This window comes from Patiria miniata, unplaced genomic scaffold (genome assembly GCF_015706575.1).
Source record: "Patiria miniata isolate m_02_andy unplaced genomic scaffold, ASM1570657v1 HiC_scaffold_2, whole genome shotgun sequence".
NCBI lineage: Eukaryota > Metazoa > Echinodermata > Asteroidea > Valvatida > Asterinidae > Patiria > Patiria miniata.
This window is the reverse complement of record NW_024037058.1, coordinates 7,838,373-7,859,432: the sequence shown is the minus strand read 5'-3', so window position 1 is coordinate 7,859,432 and position 21,060 is coordinate 7,838,373. Positions and strand designations below refer to the sequence as shown.

Genomic DNA, 21,060 nt, shown 5'->3' with positions numbered 1-21,060 from the left:
GAGGCACCAGACTAAACTGCACGCTGCACGGCGATTGGCGGCGCCCTACTAATTTATCAGTGAACGAAATGATGAAAACTTAAACTTAGTGCAGAATTTTTGCTGCCATGACTGACGCAAAGAAAGCCCGGAAGGACCGAACGATACGACAATTTACTCCTGTAAGTCATGACAGAAATGACATATAACTTTACCAGAGACTTGTTTTAGGTATTTCTTTTTGGTACTGGGATTAACGAATAATTAGTGAATGACACTGGGACTGTCATGACTGTCGACTTGACTGCAACAAGTTAGGGCCGGGTTTTTTTTTAGGGGCGGGGCCGGGGTAGGGTGGGGGGCGTTGTCATTGACAAAACTGCTTACTTTGAAACCAGGGCTGCCAACTCTCACACATTGAACGTGAGACTCATGCATAGGCCCTATATCTGGTTGTTCTCATGCTCTCAAACGCACATTTCTCAATCTCATGGCTGCTAAGACAATGCTATTGTCTTGATTGCTAAAAAAAATTAAGGTGCAGATCGTGAAGTGTAGGGCCCCTGTTTTGTTTAGAGTAATAAATGTTTTTTATTGCTAAAAAATCATCTTTACAATCAAAATCAGACTTTTCTCAATACTAATGACACCCGTTTTGCAATTTTGAACAGATTCTTGGGGTAGTAATCACGATTTTCCTGCGCAGTTTGTGCCTTGCAATTCAGCGCGCCGTGATGGCCACTTTATTTTCGGGTCACAGGTTGTCGCCGCGCTGTCACCGTCATTTTTACCCCCAAATTTCCCTCAAAAAATCAAAACCCTGCTCTCTATCTATAGAGATTGTTTATTGAGAATGTCGCCAGTTTGGTAGGGCCAATAATTTTAAAGTGGATTTTGTTCCCTTATAAGTTATAGGAACCGAGCCCTAAACTACACGATTGCCAAAATTAATATAAAACTCTCTAAATCATGATGTTTAATGATGATCTTTTAAGTTATGCTAGCTCTATTTTTTGTTTTTTCAGTGTAAAATGATGTCTCATAACCGTTTCAGTTGTTTCAGTTTCATTTTTTTATTTCTTTCCGTTTGAAAAAAATGACAGCCATATCAATCTCCGTACAGTGACCGCGACTTCAGTCCGGCAGTCTGGAGTGCCTGCCTTGCCAACAAACCAGGCACCTTTGGGTACGTCACATATATCCTGCTTGGATGATTTTGCAGAACAACTGCTATAGCACAGTGGGAAGGCAAATTTTGGGCAATTTCTGTGGAATACTCTGTGCCTTTCTCTTCCCTTGCTATGGAACTTTTTTGGCTGTTTGGCAAAATCACTCGAGTGGTATCCACAAATCAATTCACCAAGTTGACTACATGTACTGCGATCTCAGCTTTGTTCCGCATGTTAACCAGTTTGCGCCGCCTCCGAATGACGTGTTTACCCACAGCATTCAGAACAGATGACAGATAAACACGCAGGGAGCGAGGCCGGATATATCTGTCATTGACCTGCTCGCAGCGAGCGAGGCCGGAAATAATGCTGCCTGAGGTTGATGGCTTCAACCCACCTGGCTTGAGGTCGAGTGAAAAGTAATCCCACACCTTGTTCCGTTCTTGTCAAAAGAATCCCGGCGTGAACTGGTTAAGAAACGTGTTCATTGCTGGATGCCTCCGATTTGGCTATTGTGGCCTAAGTGTCTCAATGTGTGCTCAAAGCCCTTGTGTCCTTGAGCAAGGCACCTAACAATGATTTTGTTAAGTTTAGGCAGAACTTCTAGTGGAAGAATAGAAGTGTTAAATATTTTCGGACGCTTTCTAAAATTCAGAGAACAACATTTGTTCACTTTGAATAATGAGGCCAATACGTACAAGTGGTCATCATACTTTTGTTTTTGGAGAAGGCTCCCTCTTCAGGTTACTCTAGGAAAAGGATGGCTACCTGATAAATAACACAGCATTAGCTCTGAAATCGCCCTCCTTTTCAGTTGTTGTGTTTGCTGAAGTGTGAGTGAAGTTCAGCTAATGGTGTTTTTTCATGTTTTCTCTGAGATTTTGGATTTTAGTTTTTAATCCCTTTCTGGTATGTACATTTGTATCAGTATGTGCTCCTTGCTCGAACAAGAGAGGGCGCCTTTTTCCCACTTTCAAAAGCCCAGTTAACAGGACACACAGCGTGTGCGTACTGGTTCACACCTGTGTACCCAAAGAGTATGCACGATTAATTGTCCATTCTGAATATGCATGTATGCAGAAAGCCAAAGCATTTTTTTTTTTGGTGAGCGTCGGGCGTCATTAGCAGTGCATTCAAATGTCTCCCCCAAGTGGTCTCTTCCAACTCTCCCTTTCATACTCTTGAGGGGGAACTTGTGCACACAACCCATATTATTTAGTTGGGCACATTTTGTACCCCATACACTGTGTACAAATGTACATGTATATTTTAAGTGTCCTTTGGTACAAATAGCACTCCTTACCATTTCACCTTGTTAATTTTGGAATAAACCATTATTTGTGCAGTTATAAGGAAATGGAACAGTCCAAGTTGGTTGGCTGAAGATTAGCTGTTTGGGGGTAAAGCTCACTATTGTTTGAAGTGACCTACGTGTATATCTCTCCGGAATAACCCATTATTGGAGCGGTTATAAGGAAATGGAACAGTCCAAGTTGGTTGGCTGAAGATTAGCTGTTTGGGGGTAAAGCTCACAATTGTTTGAAGTGACCTATATCTCTCAGGAATATTCCATTATTTGTGCAGTTATAAGTAAATGGAACAGTCCCAGTTGGTTGGCTGAAGATTAGCCTTTTACAGGTTAAGCTCACTATTGTTTGAAGTCACTTATTTCTCTCTCCTTGCTAGGGCCAGACAGCAAGTTTCAATGGTCTTTTGTTATTGTATTAAGCTTTTCTGACCATGCTCTAGCCTGGCATGATTTAAGTCATTATCCTCATTCCAGACGGATTTTCTAAAGCCATATAAAACTGTGGTGCAAGTAATTTCAATAGGCACATTTGTGACTGGGACACGCCCAGAGAACATCCACAGGGCTGTTGGATGTTCTTGCTGTTTCATTTCTTTCTGTATGTAAGTTTTGTATTTCCTTTCTAAATGATGGGTCCGATCCAGCCATTTCTTTTCTCCTGATTTGTATGTTTCTTGTGCATGTGGCCAGGTTACAGTGTTGGCAGGTCTTTATCTCGGGGAGGGCGTCGCCCGGACTGGGGCTGTGTTGTTTGAATATTACACGTTTAAAATGAGGCTGAAATTGGCTAACATGCGCAACAAATTGATCGGGAAGACTCGTTTAGCCCTGCGTAGTAGCAGGAAGCAACTAGTCAGTTTATTAATTATTGCCATTTACTTGTACTTTTTGTAAATATTACGGCCATTGTGTAGTGTAGGGCCCCTGTTTAGTTTCAATCAAATTAGAGTCGAGTGTTTTTTTTAATACTCAAAATGAGCTTTTCAACCTAAAGCAGACTTCTCTCAATATAATGGCACTTTTTTGTAATTTGTGAACAGTTCCTTGGGGTAGAAATTACGATTTTCCTACTCGCTTTACGGTTGGTGCCGTGCGATTCAGCGTGCCTTGCGCGTTCACGGTAGTGACGGTACAATATATATCGCGCAGTGATTGCCGTCTTTATTTTTTTGTTGTGTTTTGTCGTTGTCGTCATCACTTTATGCCCCAAATTTCCCTCAAAACTCCAAAACCCTGCCCTTTATCTATGACATACCTGCATGTTCTTAATGTCGCCAACTAGTTTGGTGGGTCAAATAATTAAAAGTGGATTTTGTTCCCATATAGGAATCGGGCCCGTAGGTACACGATCGCCAAAATTACTGTTAAGTTTGTTTTCTAAAATAAACGCCGACCAAAAAGTATTGTGCCGCAACTGAGGAAGTTCATATTTTAATTGTTTTTGATTTAATTTATTTAAGTCAGGTTTGTCCTCGAACCCCAAAATTATAACTGGCGGAACGTTTCAAGGGGTTTCGTTGCAATAGTCTTCAGCTCTCTAATAATGCATGGAAAGTGACTGTCGACAAACATGTGGCATTTGACTGGTACAGTTAAACAAAAACCACAGACATTGTTTCATAATCTTCCCGAGTTTACTCACATATTTCAAATATTCAAATTGGAAAAATGCTTTCCGGATGTTTGGCATATGATTGAATTCAAAATTTTCAGTATATTTTGCACAGCCCTACTCTTTACACAGGTGTACACGTTTGTTCATGATTTCAGAAAGTTTTCCTTACTAGGCCACCACTTTTTTCAATAAACTTTCAAGAGCCAAAAACTTACATCCTTTATGGTTATTTCCTCCACTTTTCCCTTCTCTACTCTCACCCTCTCCTTTTCCTTTGTTCCTATTTATTAATCAGTCACTTACTTCATCGAGATTCGAACCTCGGTCTCTTCTTTGAAACACAACACTCTTACCACTAGGCCGCTCACGGTCGCTTGTTGCAATGATCAATCTTTGGACGTATTTACAATATTCATTGAAATAAACTAAATATTCATGAGAAATTAAATAATCATAATGATGTATTGCACTGCCATTGGCGGGTTTGTGTGTAGTCGATGTCATGCGTATAACGTACCGCTGTCTTCCAGACTCTTAAAACAATATGACCAGCTGCCTCCAACTTAGTTCTGCACAACATATGCATCCAAACTGTGCTCTAAAACACATTTAGAAAAAAAATTCCATGTTTGGAGCTCCCTGGATTCGGCCTGGGAGAAATCACAAAGTTAGGTGAAAATTGATGTGTTTGGCGGCAGGTAAGTGGTGGCCTAGTATGGAAAACTTTCCATGATTTCTTCCACTGGATTTTAGAGAAACAAAGTATTTCTAGGGTTATCAAATTGACGTTGAAAATCTTCTGATGTTTATTTTTTTAATTTGTACAGGTTGGGCGTGTTAAAAATGATAATGGTTGGCGATGCTTCTGTGGGAAAAACAGCCCTCATCCAGCGGTTCTGCCATGGGTGCTTCCCCCAAAAGTATATACTCACAGTGGGCATCGAATTCGAAGTGGAAACATTTTATATTCTCGGCGTTCCCTTCAAGCTACACATGTGAGTTGTTTGTATAGGCATCAACAAATGTTGCTGGATTTTTGTCCAAAATTGTTTATCAAGCCATGAGACCACACCGCAGCCGATATCAGCGCTCAATTGGTTTTCGACCCTCACGGGTACCCATTTATACTTCCGCGTGGAGAGAGGCAATTTTTAAAGGTTTTAAAAGTATCTTACCCAAGGCCACAAACACCATGTTCCTGGCAGGATTCGAACCCATGCACCTTCGTGTGTGAGTCAACCACCGTAACCACTGGAGCTTGGCGTTCTACATTTTAGCAGCTTTTTGTGATTAGGCCTATTAGCGTGTGATTGATTTGTGATTGTCTTTAGATTATTTTCTGATGGACTTGTGATGATTAAACTGTGATTAACTTGCAAGAGACTTGTGATTGAGATGTGATTAACTTGTGATGGCTTGTGATTGACTCGTGATTATTACTTGTGTTTGAAACTCTTACTGTGACAAAAAGCCCCGTAATTCATGAATATTTCTACTTTCCACCGTGACCACGCCTTATGTAATTTCTTTTCATAGATGGGACACAGCAGGTGAGGAAAAATTCCGAAGTATTGCCTCGCCTTACTACAGAGGCGCACATGGTAAGAAAATATGAATTACACAAAGGAAACCCGCACCAATTCAGAGCAATATTTTGAAGCCCCCCCCCCCCTTTTTGAACTCTGCTTTGGGGGATTTTACTTTCAGAAAATGTTCAGAGTTTATTTGTTTACCAGCTCTCTGTAGTGATGGAATTTTAAACACAACCAACCGTTTTAAAGTTCTGTCCACAGATTACAAGAAGGTAAGTGTTCTTTCAGCCAAACGAAAACAAATCACATAGGGATGTGTGTGAATTGATTTCGTTTTGCGGAAAGAATGCACACCTTCTTCTGTGATCCGTGGAAAGAACTTGAAAACGGTGGTTGTGTTTAAACTCTGTAACTTGAAAAGTACATGAGTGATTTGAATGATTCTTGTACTAAAAGACAGCTTATGAATTGGGCTTTCATATCCTAGATTTGCAAAGTGCTACATGCAGAACTTCACTAAAACAATAGTCCTGACATTTGGGTTTCGCTTTTTTGACTCGCCCTGTATATTCTTGCATGGAATAATTACGGTCTTACTGAAGTCTTCATTTTCATTAAGGGGTTTTCAATTAATCAAACTGAATTACTGCAAATGCTAGTTTCTACAGGTTTATTTATTATTATTATTAATCATTTCTGGTAATGAAACCAGTGTTTCCTCAAAATCGCCCTAGGCACTGTAGCTCGCAAGCCTAAAGAAACCTGTGGAGAGAAGACAATGAGAAGAAATTACAGTTTTAGAGGTGGGGAAAACCCACGGACTATCAGGTTGTGATAACTATAGACTTGCGTTGGAGTTGTCATTGGCCTGTGATAGACTTGTGATGGTCTTGTGATAGATTTGTCTTGAAGTGCTGCGTGCTCTGCAAACTTGCAGATTTTGTCAGAATGTTTTTTGTCCTTTTCTTTTCAGTTGTTGTGATAGTCTTTGACATGACCAACATGTACTCGTGGGAAAATGTGAGCAGTTGGTATGAAGAGGCTAGGAGGCAAACTGGCGGGCCAGTTCACCTCTTTCTTGTCGGGTCCAAAAAAGATCTCTGCGTGAGTAGCACTTGCGTCTCTGCGTCAATAACATTTGTTGCCAACAGAATATCCTTTTCTTTGTGCAAGTGCAGTGACTTGCCTTATTTTTGGTCAAATGCAGGCTCTGTTCGCGCTACCGCTATTTTTCCATCATTTCACATGTTAAATGTTGACAAGTCACGTTGCAAAATTGTTCCATATAAAAGCTCAAAATTTAGGCTTTAGTTGCGACAAACCCTTGGTCAGCTCAGCAAAGTGAGTGTTTAGCAGTAGTTTTGGAGTGATTTGAAGCCTGTAATTGTGGATTTTCTGTATGAAAGTTTTACATGTTTTAATATGTTCATGTACATAAATGAACATGCATTATCTTTGCCATTATTCTTGTTACATGCTCAAGATCCTTGTGTGCAAGGGCTTTAGGGGTTTGCAGTTACTGATAAGTCATTGTTAAGGATATGTAAGTTGCATTATACATGTAGTTTATTAGAGATTAGTGTGACGTTGTGAGGTGCATGTCAGTACATGTATTAAGTGGTATTAATTTTCCTTTTCTATTTCAGTCGAACAACTATTGTGACACCATCACACCACCATTATTATCATTGCGATGCCATCTTGAGACGCCATTATCACCATTCTGAAGACGCCACTATGACACCTCAACTCACGTCACCTCAAATTACTGCCATACTGTGAGGCCTTGCTTGACGATATCACTGTGTGACACCATAATTGTCACCCAACTGTCACCGCAACTTTTCGTCACATGACATAGTAATCACCGTCGCCTTATTTCCGTCAACCAATAATAGTTACACATATAACTGTTATGTGTCACCTCTACTCCGTCAATTAACTCATTGTCACTACCGTCAAGTCATCTGAATCGAGTATTACAGTCGGAACTTGGTCATCAAATTCTTCATTTCAAGCCACATCAGTCAGATTAGGCCTATTTGTTTTGACGTTTGATCAACAAGATTAAAGATATAGTCCATTATTTGTAATTTGTGCATTTTGTTCGTATGAAGCAACAAAAGTGTTCAAAATCTAATGAAGGATACTGAACAACTAACTGGATGAAGTTTCAGCTCAGCTTCAGCTGTATATTCCGAAAAAAACAGTATTCTAGGATCTCAATTTCAAATCAAAAGTTGCTGAATCATGTTTTGAATTGCTTTGAATTGCAGCTATACGCGATGTTGCGCACTGATCCGACGAATTGTAGCAACCGCGCGCGCCTGTGCGTCGTGCCAATGCTGGCGCGCGCTGCGCCGAATAACAAAACGAACTACTAATTTAAATGTTCCTACGGTGCGTCTTAAGATGCACCGTTGGAAAGGCCTTCTTTCGTTGATTACTTCAAAATGACAGCTTGCCAGAAAGAATAAACTCACATGGAGGTTAGTCCACTTACTATCTTTCAAGCAAGTATGTTTTTCAACAATAATTATGCCAGTTACTTTTTCGGATGGCTGCAAATGATGGACTATAGCTTTAAAGAACAGTTGAACAGTTTTATTGGTGCGTCTCTTGCGCTGAACTTTATTGGCATCATAACCTACGACAATCTGTAGCAGTACAGGCTACATCGACATTATAGATATAACAAAGGAGCATTTCCTGCAACATGTAAAGCTTATGCTGGGTTTGTGTTGTCGAGATAGAACAAGGTATTAGATATGCAAGTGATGGACCAATCAGAAAATGGGAAAACCACATCCGCTTAAGGAAATATAAATGGCGAGCTGTACGGCCCAACGTTTCCAGTCTATGAAACTTTACTTCTTTATTTTCACTGTGCGAAAAAGGTTGCTAAAAAAAATTTAACAAACTTTTCCCCCCATTTTTTCCGCCCTTTTTTAGACCGAGCAACAACTTGTCAAGGCGAACGAGTTGGGTAAAAGAATGGCCCAACAAATAGAAGCTGAATACTGGGCACTCTCCTCATTGACAGGTTGGTGAAAATACTTCCCTCCCATGAAACGATGTTGATGCCCCGCCCCCCCCCCCCCCAAAAAAAACACCCTCTGAATAACCCCTTTAACCCTAGACCCTGGGTTGTTTCTTGAATGTGTTCCTTGGAGGGGTGACCGCTGCCTCAATACTGCAAAATCCTCTGACAAATACTGTCAATATGTTGAGGCAGAGCCAGTGACATCCTACAGCAGTGCGGAGGATTTCAAGAATAATCTAGGCCTCAATTTATGCACGGCTGAGCACTAATAACCTGCGGTCCGGCCTAAGACCTTGACACAGTGAATCGTACAAAATCAGCCCCATATGATTTTGTCATACAGCCTCGGCAATCATTTTAAATCCTCCACTTATGCAAGGAGGATTTCGGAAGGTGCTTTCCCAATGCTTTGTACTCTTATCATAAATCTGTTTGAATAGCGCCACCAACTGTTCCTGCACAGAGCTAATGATTCTTACCATTCTCCTTAAGTATTATTTCCATATAGTCCTTACCATTTTCAAGACATCAGTGACAAGTTGCCAAATAGCATCCCTACCATTCATGCACAAATTCAATATCACTCATCATTCTAATGTAATGATTTTAAATCCTTACAAACCAAGGTGAGGATGTCAATGCCTTTTTCTTTCGTGTGGTGTGTGTTGCGTTCAACGCTGCAGTCAGCAGGGAAGTTGAAGCCAGGGAACTGGAGTCGAAGAAAATATCGATGCCCAGCGAACGTAGTCTCATTAGTAAGTCACTCCTTTGTCCTCTTAACTAGTCTCCACTAAGCATTTACCTCTTCTTGGTGGCGTTTTTTTTTCCCACGGCGATGGCATGTTTATTTTCACGGCAGTGTGAACACGCCGTGGGCTTGAGCTGCTTGTTGGTGGGTTTGTTGGTGGACGCTTTACTCGGCCATATATTGTATTCATACAACTCAAGTATTACAGCTTTGCAAGTATTACTGCTTTGCATTTGAAGGCCGGTTTTGCAAACGCTGTTGTGCATGCGTCTAATTTGCATACTGTTTGCATATTAGATCACGCCCCATTCCTTCTTGTTTTCTGTACTCTCGAGGTACCGGTACTGCCTGGGTGCACAGATGGTGCCGTATAGCCGTCTTCACACGTTACCCTGCCTCGCTGCTACCTGGCCGCCGTGGGGTTGTACCAATTGGTACTTGTTTTACAGAAATCTTGGGCGAGTTCGATCAAGGGTCGTTAGCCGTCGTGGCGTTGATTTGTGACGTATGTCGAACCTACTTACTAATGGTGAAATGTCCTTAGTCCAACACTAGTCAATTGATCTTTATCACAATAACACCTTGGTCCTGGCTCTCGGTTAACTTATTATGATGCCAGCGGCTATTGGTAACCAACAATGTAAAGCCTTGGCTTGTCCAGAAACGTCTACTTGGCGAGTCCAACAATAGCCGTCTGGCCTTAAGTAAAGTTAGTTGCACTGTAATTCACTGTAGTTTGCACCTAGTTTATCAATAAATTCGACACAACTTGAAGGTGGCCAGGCCTGTAAATAGAACTCGGAACAGGCTGCCTTTGTTTACACTTATTTCAACCCATATGCACTCGACATCATCTATTTCGAGATCCTCCGGACGAATGAAACTGCTTTGGATATACATGTACATGGCAACCCCACCACCTATGTCGGTTCCTGTCTTTTCTAACAATGGAATAATTGGGTGGGGCGATAAAACGGATTTCTAGACATTCATATTTGAAAACGGTCAAATATATATATTATGCTTCTTACGTACATTAACGAATGAGAAACCATCGGAGCTTTGATCGTAGATAACATCTGCTAAGTTTATTGTAGATCCTTGTTCTGTGGATTGAGTATCTCTCTGACCGTTTGGAGGTATTGGTTCCGATCTTGGCCTCGATAGAGTGTTGATGAAGCAGTTGAGCATGTTCAAAGGTTCTTTGCTTTTTTATGGTTTCACCCTTGTAATGGCTTCTAATTGAAGTTGCTGACTTAGTCTATAGATTATAGTGTACGTGCATTACATACAGCCCGAGAACAGCAATATATGAAGAGAACAACAGATTCTATGTCATGTTTGTTGTCTTGGAACGTACCAGTACATCTTTTGTTGAGATCAGTCCTCGGACGTACATGTAAGTCTGTGTGTTAGTCAGTGGGAGAGTGCTGTGTAGTAGGAACAATGCAGCGCCCTCAGATGTAATGGTAAAGTATGAATGTGTGTGCTAGTTTGTGTTCTAAGTTTGACGCATTGTACCTTCTATATTTTTGATTTCAGAACTGAATGAACCTCCAGATTTTCAGGAAAACCCCCCAAAAGATCCACGTGCCGCTGCTAGCAATGTAAAAATTTATCATGTGAGTATTCCTTTACACCAGTGTTGAATTTCTCATTGATATTCTGTGGATCTTTATAAACTTGAACCGTCCAAAATTTGCTGAAATAATGCCAGCTTTTGCCAGAACTTTATGAATTCCAAATTTGGTATGGATACGACCGTAGTGTGTTGATATCAGCTTGTACATATCTGATTGCAAATGCACAAAACCAGACCCAATGGTCAAATTAAATGTGCATAAATAATAATGAGTTCATGTTAAACTGTTTAGTACAAGAACTTGCATGCCAGACATGGTTTTGTTTGTGCATGAATAAAAAGTTGTTCACTTCTGCCACACGAGGTCGCTGTTGAGTACAAAAGCTGCTAGAGTACTCGTACCGTACCCACCGCCCTGGGAGCTGGGAAGGGCTAATCTCCTTCACACAACTTTCTGAAGGAAGCACAGGCGCGCAAAGCATTGTGGGGCGCAAACTGCTGCAACCGATACACGTACATTCTGTGCGCATGTGTCATGGGTGCAGGCTGAAAACTTGACCCATGTTTATGTTCAAAACAAATTCTATTGAATGAGGGCTGAAAAGACATTATGTCATACATGCAGAAGAAATTATTAGCCCTTCCCAGCGCCCAGTTCGGTGGTGGACCGCTGGATACGAGCCAACCAGTATACTTGAAAAATACCAGCCATGTTTTTCAACATCATTTGCAGCACTGTTTGAAGGAACAGTGTATGCATTTTGTATTTTGTTTTCCAATCCTATACTAACATTTACCAAATGCTTTAATATTGAAACCGTATAAAGTTTAAAATTTACTTTTCAATACCTATTTTGTAGCCAACAGAAAAGGGATTTGAGTTAACTAAGACCATTTAAATCTCTGGACAAATGCCTCATGTTTTGTGTGCAGTTCGTCTTTATGTACTACTTACCACCAAAGATTTTAATGTTGATTGTTTTGTTTGTCTTAAAATTATAATTTTTCTAAAAAGTAGTGTGCTCTATAATTTGTGCTGAAATATTTTTTTATGGTTTTAAATTGTTTTTGATGCATTATAATTTATGTAAATTTTAACAATTGTATTTCAAAATAAATACACCTAAGTTTGGGACCAATGAAAGGTGCTTGTTCCGAACCAACAAACCCTACAGTGAGGATATCCATAAATAAGTTTTTTTTTCTGTTGAGTTCTATGTTGATTCTTCTGGCTTCTCACTTCTTGCATTCTGTTGAATTCAGCAACATATAATCGGATTAGATGCATCAGGCAATAGGATTTAATTTAAAGATGATACAGGTGTGCTTTTTTGCTGAATCCAACAAAATTCAACAATGCCGTTAATAGGGCTGTTTGCATCGGAACCAGGTACCCGAATTCCCGACCGTTAATGTCAGGAAAGTGTTCAGGTTAAGGAATGGAGTATCCATAATCAACTTAGCGAATTACTTAGTTACTTATCCGTCAATAATGAAAAAGAAATGTTTCAAATGTCGGTGGGAAAATTTCAAAATGAAAAACAAGATACATGGGAAAATCCAAACCAATTTCACATCTTATGATGCTGGTGAAAGTTGCAGTTTTCACCACGTAGCTAAAGAGCTCACTGTATACACCCTGTCCAGCCGTGTAGCCGCACCGATGTGGTAGTATAGTATTATCGTGCCGACCTTTATGAACGATCTGAACAGCAACTTCCCATATTTGAGTTTTTGGCTTGGGTTTCTTTAACGGGTACCTGGGTATCCGTATTTTTTATCAAAAGGGTACCCGGTTCCTGTGCTACATGTATATGCACAACCCTAACCGTTAACATAACATTCGTTTTCTGTTGACTTTTGTTTGATTGCGTTGTTGGGATAATAATTACCTTTCAAAATGCTTTACCTTTCGTTAGTGTTTTGTTTGCTTCTTTTTTGAAAGTTTACAAGACGCATATGAACATGTTTTTAGATCCCAGATTAACCAGATTTTGAGGTCTTCTATTTGGCATCATATAATTTCATATACACTGTATATTCAGCAAAGTTTTGAGAATTCCAAAACTGATCTTTAAAAAACATGTCCAAAAGTAGGACTTTGAGTTTTAAAGGAGGGTATTTGTGTTATATATTTTTCTTCTCAAGTTGAAAATAGCAGGAGCGTGCCTGTGTAGCTAATTTTATTGTTAACATTTTATTGAACAGTTGAAATTATTTTGTCAGGTGCAGATTTAAGTTAGTGTTCATTTGAGCGGCAGAGCACTTAACACGAATACATTTTGTCAATTGGCTTTTTCGTTGAACTGAAATATAGGTGTGAAATATGCCTGAAGCCAAAAAGTTATGATAATAATCAGAGATTTGCAGCTTTGCCACTCCGCCTAATAATGCCGGCTAAAGCCGCGATGGCTTTCGCGTACGGACGTATGGATATGACGAATGCCTTGATTAAGGCTATTAGAGGGCGCACTATGCACCATCCACTAACAACCACTAGCATCTTGGGCCAAGACTACGAAGTGACCCAACAACACCCCAATACATGTACACGTACGTGTTCTGCATTGGGTAGCCTTGGTCAAGGCGTTCGTCTACCAGGTGTCTTGCCAAAAGCCTTCCGGTGCCAAATAGTGTCTGCTAATTGGCATAATGTGATCTGATTGGTCATGCTTCTATGACGTCACATTGTTTACGGAAGCTTGCCAAATAGTGTCCACGCTTTGCGTGCATTACTTTATTATCTGTGATTACTTAAGATTTGTAGAATTATGTTGACTATAACTTTCCCTAATAGTTCAAACGTATATTTGTGCAAAATCTTTGTGTGTTTTTTTTTGTCACTTGAAAACCGCACGTGCAGTACGTACAAACGTCATGCAGACCTACGTACTTTTATAGGCCTATAAAAGCTATGTAGCATTATAGGTAATGTTATATTTCACGTGTTTATGTGTTTGAACATATTATTGACATAAAACTAATTGAAATAAAACATAAAAATACATAAAACTGGGTATCTAAAGGAAAAAAAAAACATTCCTGTAATTGCCTGCCATAATTTTGTGGTGACAGTGTCAGTCAATTGAGGGCACTATTTAAGTTTAACGGTCAAACCTGTTTGGCAGGTTTGGTTTGGGTGTTAAATATAAGAAAAGTTGTTTCGCGCATAATTAGCTGTTTCCATCGGTGTCGGGGAACAATGGGGCACTTCCCTCCCCCCCCCCCAAAAAAAGCAAAAACTAAAAGCAAGGGAGGAAAAAAAGAACAAAAAGAAAGCAACCCAGGGGCGCGTGCATCCGGGTAGTTCCATGCTTGCCCTAAAAGGCTGATGATTAGTTGGAATTTTGCTACCCTTTTGGGGTAGCAAAAATAGAGATTATAAAGAAAAACATAAGAAATTCTTACATTTTTTCATTTACATTTATTCCATTTTTCGGGATACATTTGTTACAACAGTTACAAACAATAACATTAAATTCTCAGAAATACACAAGAACATTTTAGACAAAACATACACAATTTCATATTTATAATTTAACCAGCTCCCGCTGGATCACCAAAAAGAAACATGCTTTCTGTCGAGGGCCGGTGCTCTCCAACTGATTATAATATGACAAACTAAAACAATGTTAATGAATAATGAATTATAACTACGTAAAACTATAGGAAATAAAACAATAAAGGTCCTTAAATGAATAAAACTATGTATTAAACAAAGCACTGCATTGTGTTTTATATTGGTATGTATACTGTATAAATGAGAAAACATGAAATAATTCGTTATAATTTAGGCCAAAAAAGGGCTACTTATGAATGAATATATTAATAATCAAATTGGACAGTTTGACAAGTTGTAAAAGGCATCCTGGCTTCGCCACTCGCGTGTGTGGTCTTCCGCTCCAGTCTCTTCCACATGATGGCCACTGAGAAACGACCCTTCGACCGGCGACCGCGGACCAGTAAGCTGACACCGGCGTGACATGGCGCATAATGATAATCTAAAATGCGTATTAACACCCACTGCACTGCTCGCTCACACCACGGAACACGTATTATAGACAGGTGGTCAAACTTTTTACTCCATTCATATAAGCTAAATAATAATAATAGACCAATTAAAATTCCTTGAAATCAGTGGCGTAGCCATGGGGGGGGGGGGGGGGGGGCAGCATGAAACCTTGTCGCCCCCCCCCCAACCGAGATTTTGAGTTTCTAAAAAAATTATCATTGATCTACATGACGCCATGGGCGTCAATCCTGGGGGGACAGGGGGACTGGTGGTCCCCCCCCCCCCCCCACACACTTTTTGAAGGGTGGGGGACACAATATCAAATGTCCCCCCCCCCCAGATTTTTGAACTCGTGTCTCATTTACAGGGCCCTATTATGTACTACAATGTATCTTTTGCTTAGAAAATATTGGTTACTGTGGTCAGAAATTGCCTCGGAGCATTTAGAATCCAAAATTTTTCGGGGCCCTTAAGCGGGCCCCGAACCCCACGCCTATAGCTCAGAATTCTGGTAGCTGATTCAATGATTCCAAACTCGAAAACAATGTTCAAAAAATGTTCTTATGCCTTTAGCTGAGAAAACCTCGAAAATTATGTTTAAATTATTATCTTTTGTGCTAAGATAATTATTGATAAAGTGGTAAGAAATTGCCTCAGATCACACCACAGAGCATCGAGAATCCAATTTTTTTCGGGGCCCTTAAGCGGGCCCCGAACCCCACGCCCATATATAGCTCAGAATATCGATAGCTCGATTCAATGACTCCAACCTCGAAAACGATGTTCAAATATTAATTATCCTTTGCTAAGAAAATATTAGCTAAAGCATGGAGGAAAGTGGTAAGAAATTGCTTCAGATTACACCACAGAACATCTAGAATCCAATTTTTTTCGGGGCCCTTAAGCGGGCCCCGAACCCCCACGCCGTAAGGGCTTCGCGCTTCGCGCTCGGATCAGTTCTGATCAAGGTATGTCACACCCCACACTTTTGAGAAGCGATTGACGCCCCTACATGACGCCCCCCCCCCCCCCCCCCCATGAAATGTTCCAGCCCCCAAGCCCCCCAGTAAAAAATTCCTGGCTTCGCCACTGCGTACATATACGCCGCGCCCTATGCTCGAGTCGTTTTTGGCACAGAGCTGTATTAGAACTATGATTTGGCACCAAAATAGCGTCTGGCGCCACTGCGCATGCTCAAGGGACATGAGCACGTGATCGATAGTACGAGTCAAAGTGCAGACATTTTGCTGCAATGGCTGCCGCAAACAGGGCTCTGCGGGAGGACCGAATAATACAACATTTTACTCAAGTAAGTGTAAGTTAAAGAGAATGAAATGACAAATAGGCCTAGGTCTAGAGCTTAAAAAAACAACACAATCTTTTTCCCAACAAAACGTAGAGTTAGACGTATATTGTTGGCTTTACGACAATCATCCACCATTAGTCAAATGTTACCAAATTACAAAGCGAAATCTATTTGTGGCGCGGCGACAAGCGGGGAATTCCAAAGCGTCCAGTTCTGGCGGTGTAGAAAACTTCCTGCCTAATTCTTCGCAGTGGACGGTTCATGGAAACTCTGTGCTATCGGGGCCATGTCGTCAGACCCCCTTAAAATTTAAATGACGAGGATATGTTTTGAGGCACTCGCATTCATTTCGCGTTGGACAACGCGCGCCGCGTTGCAAGAAAGCTTTATCTGCGTCAATTATAATGATTGAGGAAACATTTTTTTTCTGGTTTTCTTAACATATTGTGTGTCAACCAAAACAGGGTAAAAAATTTAAATGTCAAATCGTTACATGTCTTAATGCAAAATGGTGATATTCACTTTACCAACTACTTTAACAACGAATGTTAATGTTTAGAGCATGGTTCAGAGATTATTTATGCCAAGTTTTGAGTTTCTATCACAAAGAAAATCATTTTTACATTGCTTAAAGTCAAAAATAGTAAGAAAAACACTGTGTTCCACCATTTAAAGTTTTTGTTAGGTATGGAAGAATGGGATTTTTTGGGTCAAACTCATTGCATGTAAACAATGGATGATAGTACAAAATAGTTACATGAAAAAAAATTTGGAAAAAAATATATTGGCACATAATTTTCATACCCTGTTATGTTTCGGACGTTACACTATGTTATATTAACATCTCACAGAGTTGCCACTTTCAGGTTCTAACCTGAATTCAGGTTTCCTTTTAAAAATGTGACAAATTAAAAGTGCTGGATTTGGTCTGAAACATCAAGAAAACACATTTTTGAAAGGGGGCTAGGGTAGTTACAGGTTTTTTAGTTTGTGTTTCAGGCTTTTGATTGATACATTAGTGGCATTTCTGATCTCACCTTTTCTCACATTTTATGGCTTTGCTTTAGTATCATTTAACTTATTAACATTTATGCAAACTCTGTCTTCAAATAGCCACTGACATAGTTCAGAGTAGTAAAGTTGGGTTTTGGCATCAAATGCATGATATTTTATATTTTTAAATTGAATAAAATAATTCAAATATTTTTCTTCATAAGAAAAAAAAAGAAAAATCAAAAACTATTATGTAATAAAAAAAGCATGAAAAATGACAATTTTATGTTAACAATATCATTGTGTAACGTCTGAAAAAAATTTCCTGTGCTACGAGAAATTTGTTGGATGTCAATTATCTAATTATGCCCCGCCGACAAAGCCGAAGGGGCTTACTGTTTCTGCCTTGTCCGTCCGTGTGCATTTGGTTCCACAGCGATATCTGGATTGTATGTCCAGATTGTATGTATGTCTTGAACCTTGATACAATGAAGGTAGCTTGCTAGTATAACTTATAAGTTTGGATATGCCATAAGACAAAGGCCAAGGTCATTAGGATTAAAACAATAGGATTTTATTATATTTTATTTTTAACAATTTAAAAAAAAAAAATTTCCAAACCAGTATATGTTGCTTGCTAGTAAACCTTATAAGTTTAGACACCATAAGACAAAGGCCAAGATCATTAGGATTAAAACAATAGGATTTTTTTGTATTTTTATTTTTGTTTATTTTTTTTTTCTTCTTTTTTTACAAAACCAGTATGCATGTGCAAATGTAATCACTCACTGGAATATTAGGGGGCCTATACACTGTTTATACATGTTTTTTGTATAAACATTGTGGCTTCTCCACCCTTTTTTCTTGGAAAGTCACTTTTTTAATTGAAACAACAGAAAACAAACACATGTATGTGTACATGTATTACTAAAACTTGAGAGACTTGCACCGTGGCTTCATGTACATGTACATGTTCATGTTTATGCAGCTCTGTAGGTTGTTCTTAGGATTTTGAGTCACTTTAGGACCCCATAGGCCAACTGTTCTTATTATTTAAAGGCAAGGAAATGATGTCATAATGATAAATCAAGCTTATTCAAATAACCATATTTTCTTTTGATTATTTGAGAATTCTTATTTTCATGCAGGCCTTGTAAATGCTCAAAGGATTATGCTAAAAGGATTTGCCTTTGAGAAATGTCTTGCTTAAGACTGAAAATATCCAGTCAGTTTGCTTTTAAAAATCGCATACAATGACTTCCCAACAGAGAAGCAAAAACCAAAAGTTAATTATGGGATCATTGGCATCAGTATGTTACATATATAGCCTAAAGAAAACAATAACGATGTCAATGAAGGTTCCATGTGACCCAAGTAAGTTGATGTTAATAGCGTGGTGTTATGTCATGGAGATAGGCATGGTTGCGGGGCATTTGTGTTTTTTAACACTGCTTTTCTTGTTTTTGTACCGGTATATAGATTTGTTTTAAAAATAACAGTGTTTTTTTTCATGATGATTGATTCACTTCAGTTCAAGTTACCCTCTATTTTGAGTTATTAGCTGAGAAATGGTATATTTTGTTTCGGATGTTACATTCGTTTTGGATGTTACAACTGTTAACGAAAAATTTGTTTTTGTGATATGATGATAATGTAATTTATAGTTAGATATTGCATTAATTTATGCTGTGATGCGAAACTGTCTTGAGTTTCTTCCAAAATGAAATAATGCAATTCCTTATATTCTCAGACTTCAAAATTAACATTGTTTCGGACGTTACAAAATTGTTTATGGAAAGTGAAATAACTTGTTCATTTGATGAACAAAGCTTTAAACAACATCTCTGCAATAAAAGAATGTGATTTTCCTTTTTAGGCTTTGGAATGGTTTAACCAGTAATTGTATTTTAATACTGATATCACTAGGGCCTAATTTAATTGCAGTCCTAGTGTGTTAAATGAGGGGTAAGATTGTTTAATTTACGGAAGATGTAATGTCTGAAATACCATTTCCAATTGCACTATTCCCTAAAAATAGTAAAGATAGTTTGGATTACTACGCGCTGTCTTAAAATTCCACTCATAGTCTCATACTCGTTCATTATATATAGAAAATACAATTGTTGTTTCTGTTTTTTTTTTTTTATCCATCCAAAACAAAATTGTGTCTTGTTTTGGTTGACAAACTTCCGTTAATATTTGGCTGTTAAGCAATACGTCACAAACATAAACTAAAGTTGGAGAATTTTCATTAAGCTATGGGAGATCAATCTAGGTGCATGCTACAAAAAAAAATGAAGACTAATTTCCAGTTCTGTATCTTTACAAAATGTGAGGCTCTCAAAGTGCTATTAAGCTATTTGGTATATGTTAAAAAACCAGAGCCACAAACGAGTTAGACTCCTTGGTTTTAGGAAAATATATTTCTTTGAGCTTTTCAAACATATTTTCTTTGTTTTTTCTTTCTTTTTTTTCAATGCCAAACACTTTTCGTAATTTCAAGATTAATTTCCATAGAAAATGGTTGAATGTTAATAGATAAATGTTAAAATGCAAATGCCTATATTTACATTACATGCCATTTGCATACATGTGATACATATTTACCTATAATGTAGATCCCAGTTTATATTGTTATTCTGATCATCCCAATCCGTGGAGACAACTGTCAAGATGTCAGATTTAAATGAGAAATTATGAGATATTTAATTTTCCAAAAATGGTTCATTCAAGAGAATTCCAGCAGATTTTGAAAAGAGAAAAAAACGTAAATGATTTTGAAATTTTGTCTGCAGCGCAATGGCACGAACCAGCCATCAAAACCATGCTGTACAAAATATCCCACAACCTCATTGCAATGAACAAATATCAGTACCTGACCTCCATGACAGATTCCCAGACTTAGAAACTACCATCCAGCAAGATATCAGCTTCTCACAGCCCATTCCTCCAAGGATATCTGCAGTCTGGCTCTGGAATGCCCTTCCTGCAGACGTCATCGCAGCTCCATCAGTGGACGCGTCTTCAGGGCACACATCTCTGCCAAGTAGCTCCAACATTGGATTTGTTTTTTTTTTACTTGCACTTAAATTTTCTTCTGCACAACTTCCCCCTGATTCACATGCACCTTAAGCTTCACCTCAGCGTTAACATCCAGAAGTGGACATTGCTGAGTGCCTGCGTAGATGTAGATGTGAGGTAACTCCAGTTAGGTGTGAACTGTGAATAAATTCACATTAATGTATGGACAATTAGTCTTTCATATGGAAGAGTTTTATTTTTTTTAATTCATTTATTTGACAGTCAATGTACAGAGAACGCGACTTCAGTGGGGCAGTTCGAAATGCTTGCAAAACAGGAAAAGTTGGGTAAGTCAGATAAATCATAGTGAGATATATTGCAGAACATCTGTTAAGAACTCGATGAAGGGCATTGTCTGTGACTGTGCCTATATTTTTTCCCCATCCCTGGGCACTTTTTGTCTCTTAGTCAAAATCACTCAAGTGATCCACAAAACGATTCACCAAGTTGACTAAGCAGCCATATGGTTGCGAAGGCAAAGCGTCAGGCGTTGTCAGGGAAAGCTAATCCGATTACGTACTAAGACGCTGTAACAGAGCATTGAAATTCGTGAGCCCCCAAATATTGGCTTTTTGAGCTTTGTGTTTCTCAGAAAGTATGCTCGGTAAGATTGAAATGTTACATTCTAATTGAAGAAGAAATTCTAAACTTCATGTCGGTGAAAAAATCGCCGTCATCGATGCCGAAACCT

General features: G+C 39.1%; 2 protein-coding genes across 3 annotated transcripts in view; both read left to right on the top strand.

Annotated features, from left to right (window-relative positions):
- Positions 1-14: 14 nt before the first annotated feature.
- On the top strand, positions 15-12,144 carry LOC119726257 (ras-related protein Rab-34-like). 2 transcript variants are annotated; one of them, XM_038197885.1, is made up of 8 exons: positions 15-161; positions 1,083-1,165; positions 4,900-5,067; positions 5,609-5,673; positions 6,578-6,708; positions 8,557-8,647; positions 9,274-9,402; positions 10,938-12,144. In XM_038197885.1, the coding sequence occupies exons 1-8, from the start codon at positions 108-110 to the stop codon at positions 11,042-11,044; spliced, it is 828 nt and encodes a 275-aa protein (XP_038053813.1). In that variant the 5' UTR covers positions 15-107; the 3' UTR covers positions 11,045-12,144. The 2 variants fall into 2 exon arrangements, with proteins under 2 accessions (XP_038053813.1, XP_038053814.1); XM_038197886.1 differs by lacking the exon at positions 1,083-1,165 and having other exon boundaries at positions 22-161.
- A 3,985-nt stretch (positions 12,145-16,129) lies between these two features.
- The window catches only part of LOC119726256 (ras-related protein Rab-34-like), a 29,622-nt gene continuing 24,691 nt past the window's right edge, over positions 16,130-21,060 (top strand). Inside the window, exons 1-2 of the mRNA XM_038197884.1 lie at positions 16,130-16,298; positions 20,592-20,656. Coding sequence (XP_038053812.1) covers positions 16,242-16,298; positions 20,592-20,656 — 122 coding nt within the window. The 5' untranslated portion in view covers positions 16,130-16,241. The remainder of the gene's footprint in view (positions 16,299-20,591; positions 20,657-21,060) is intronic.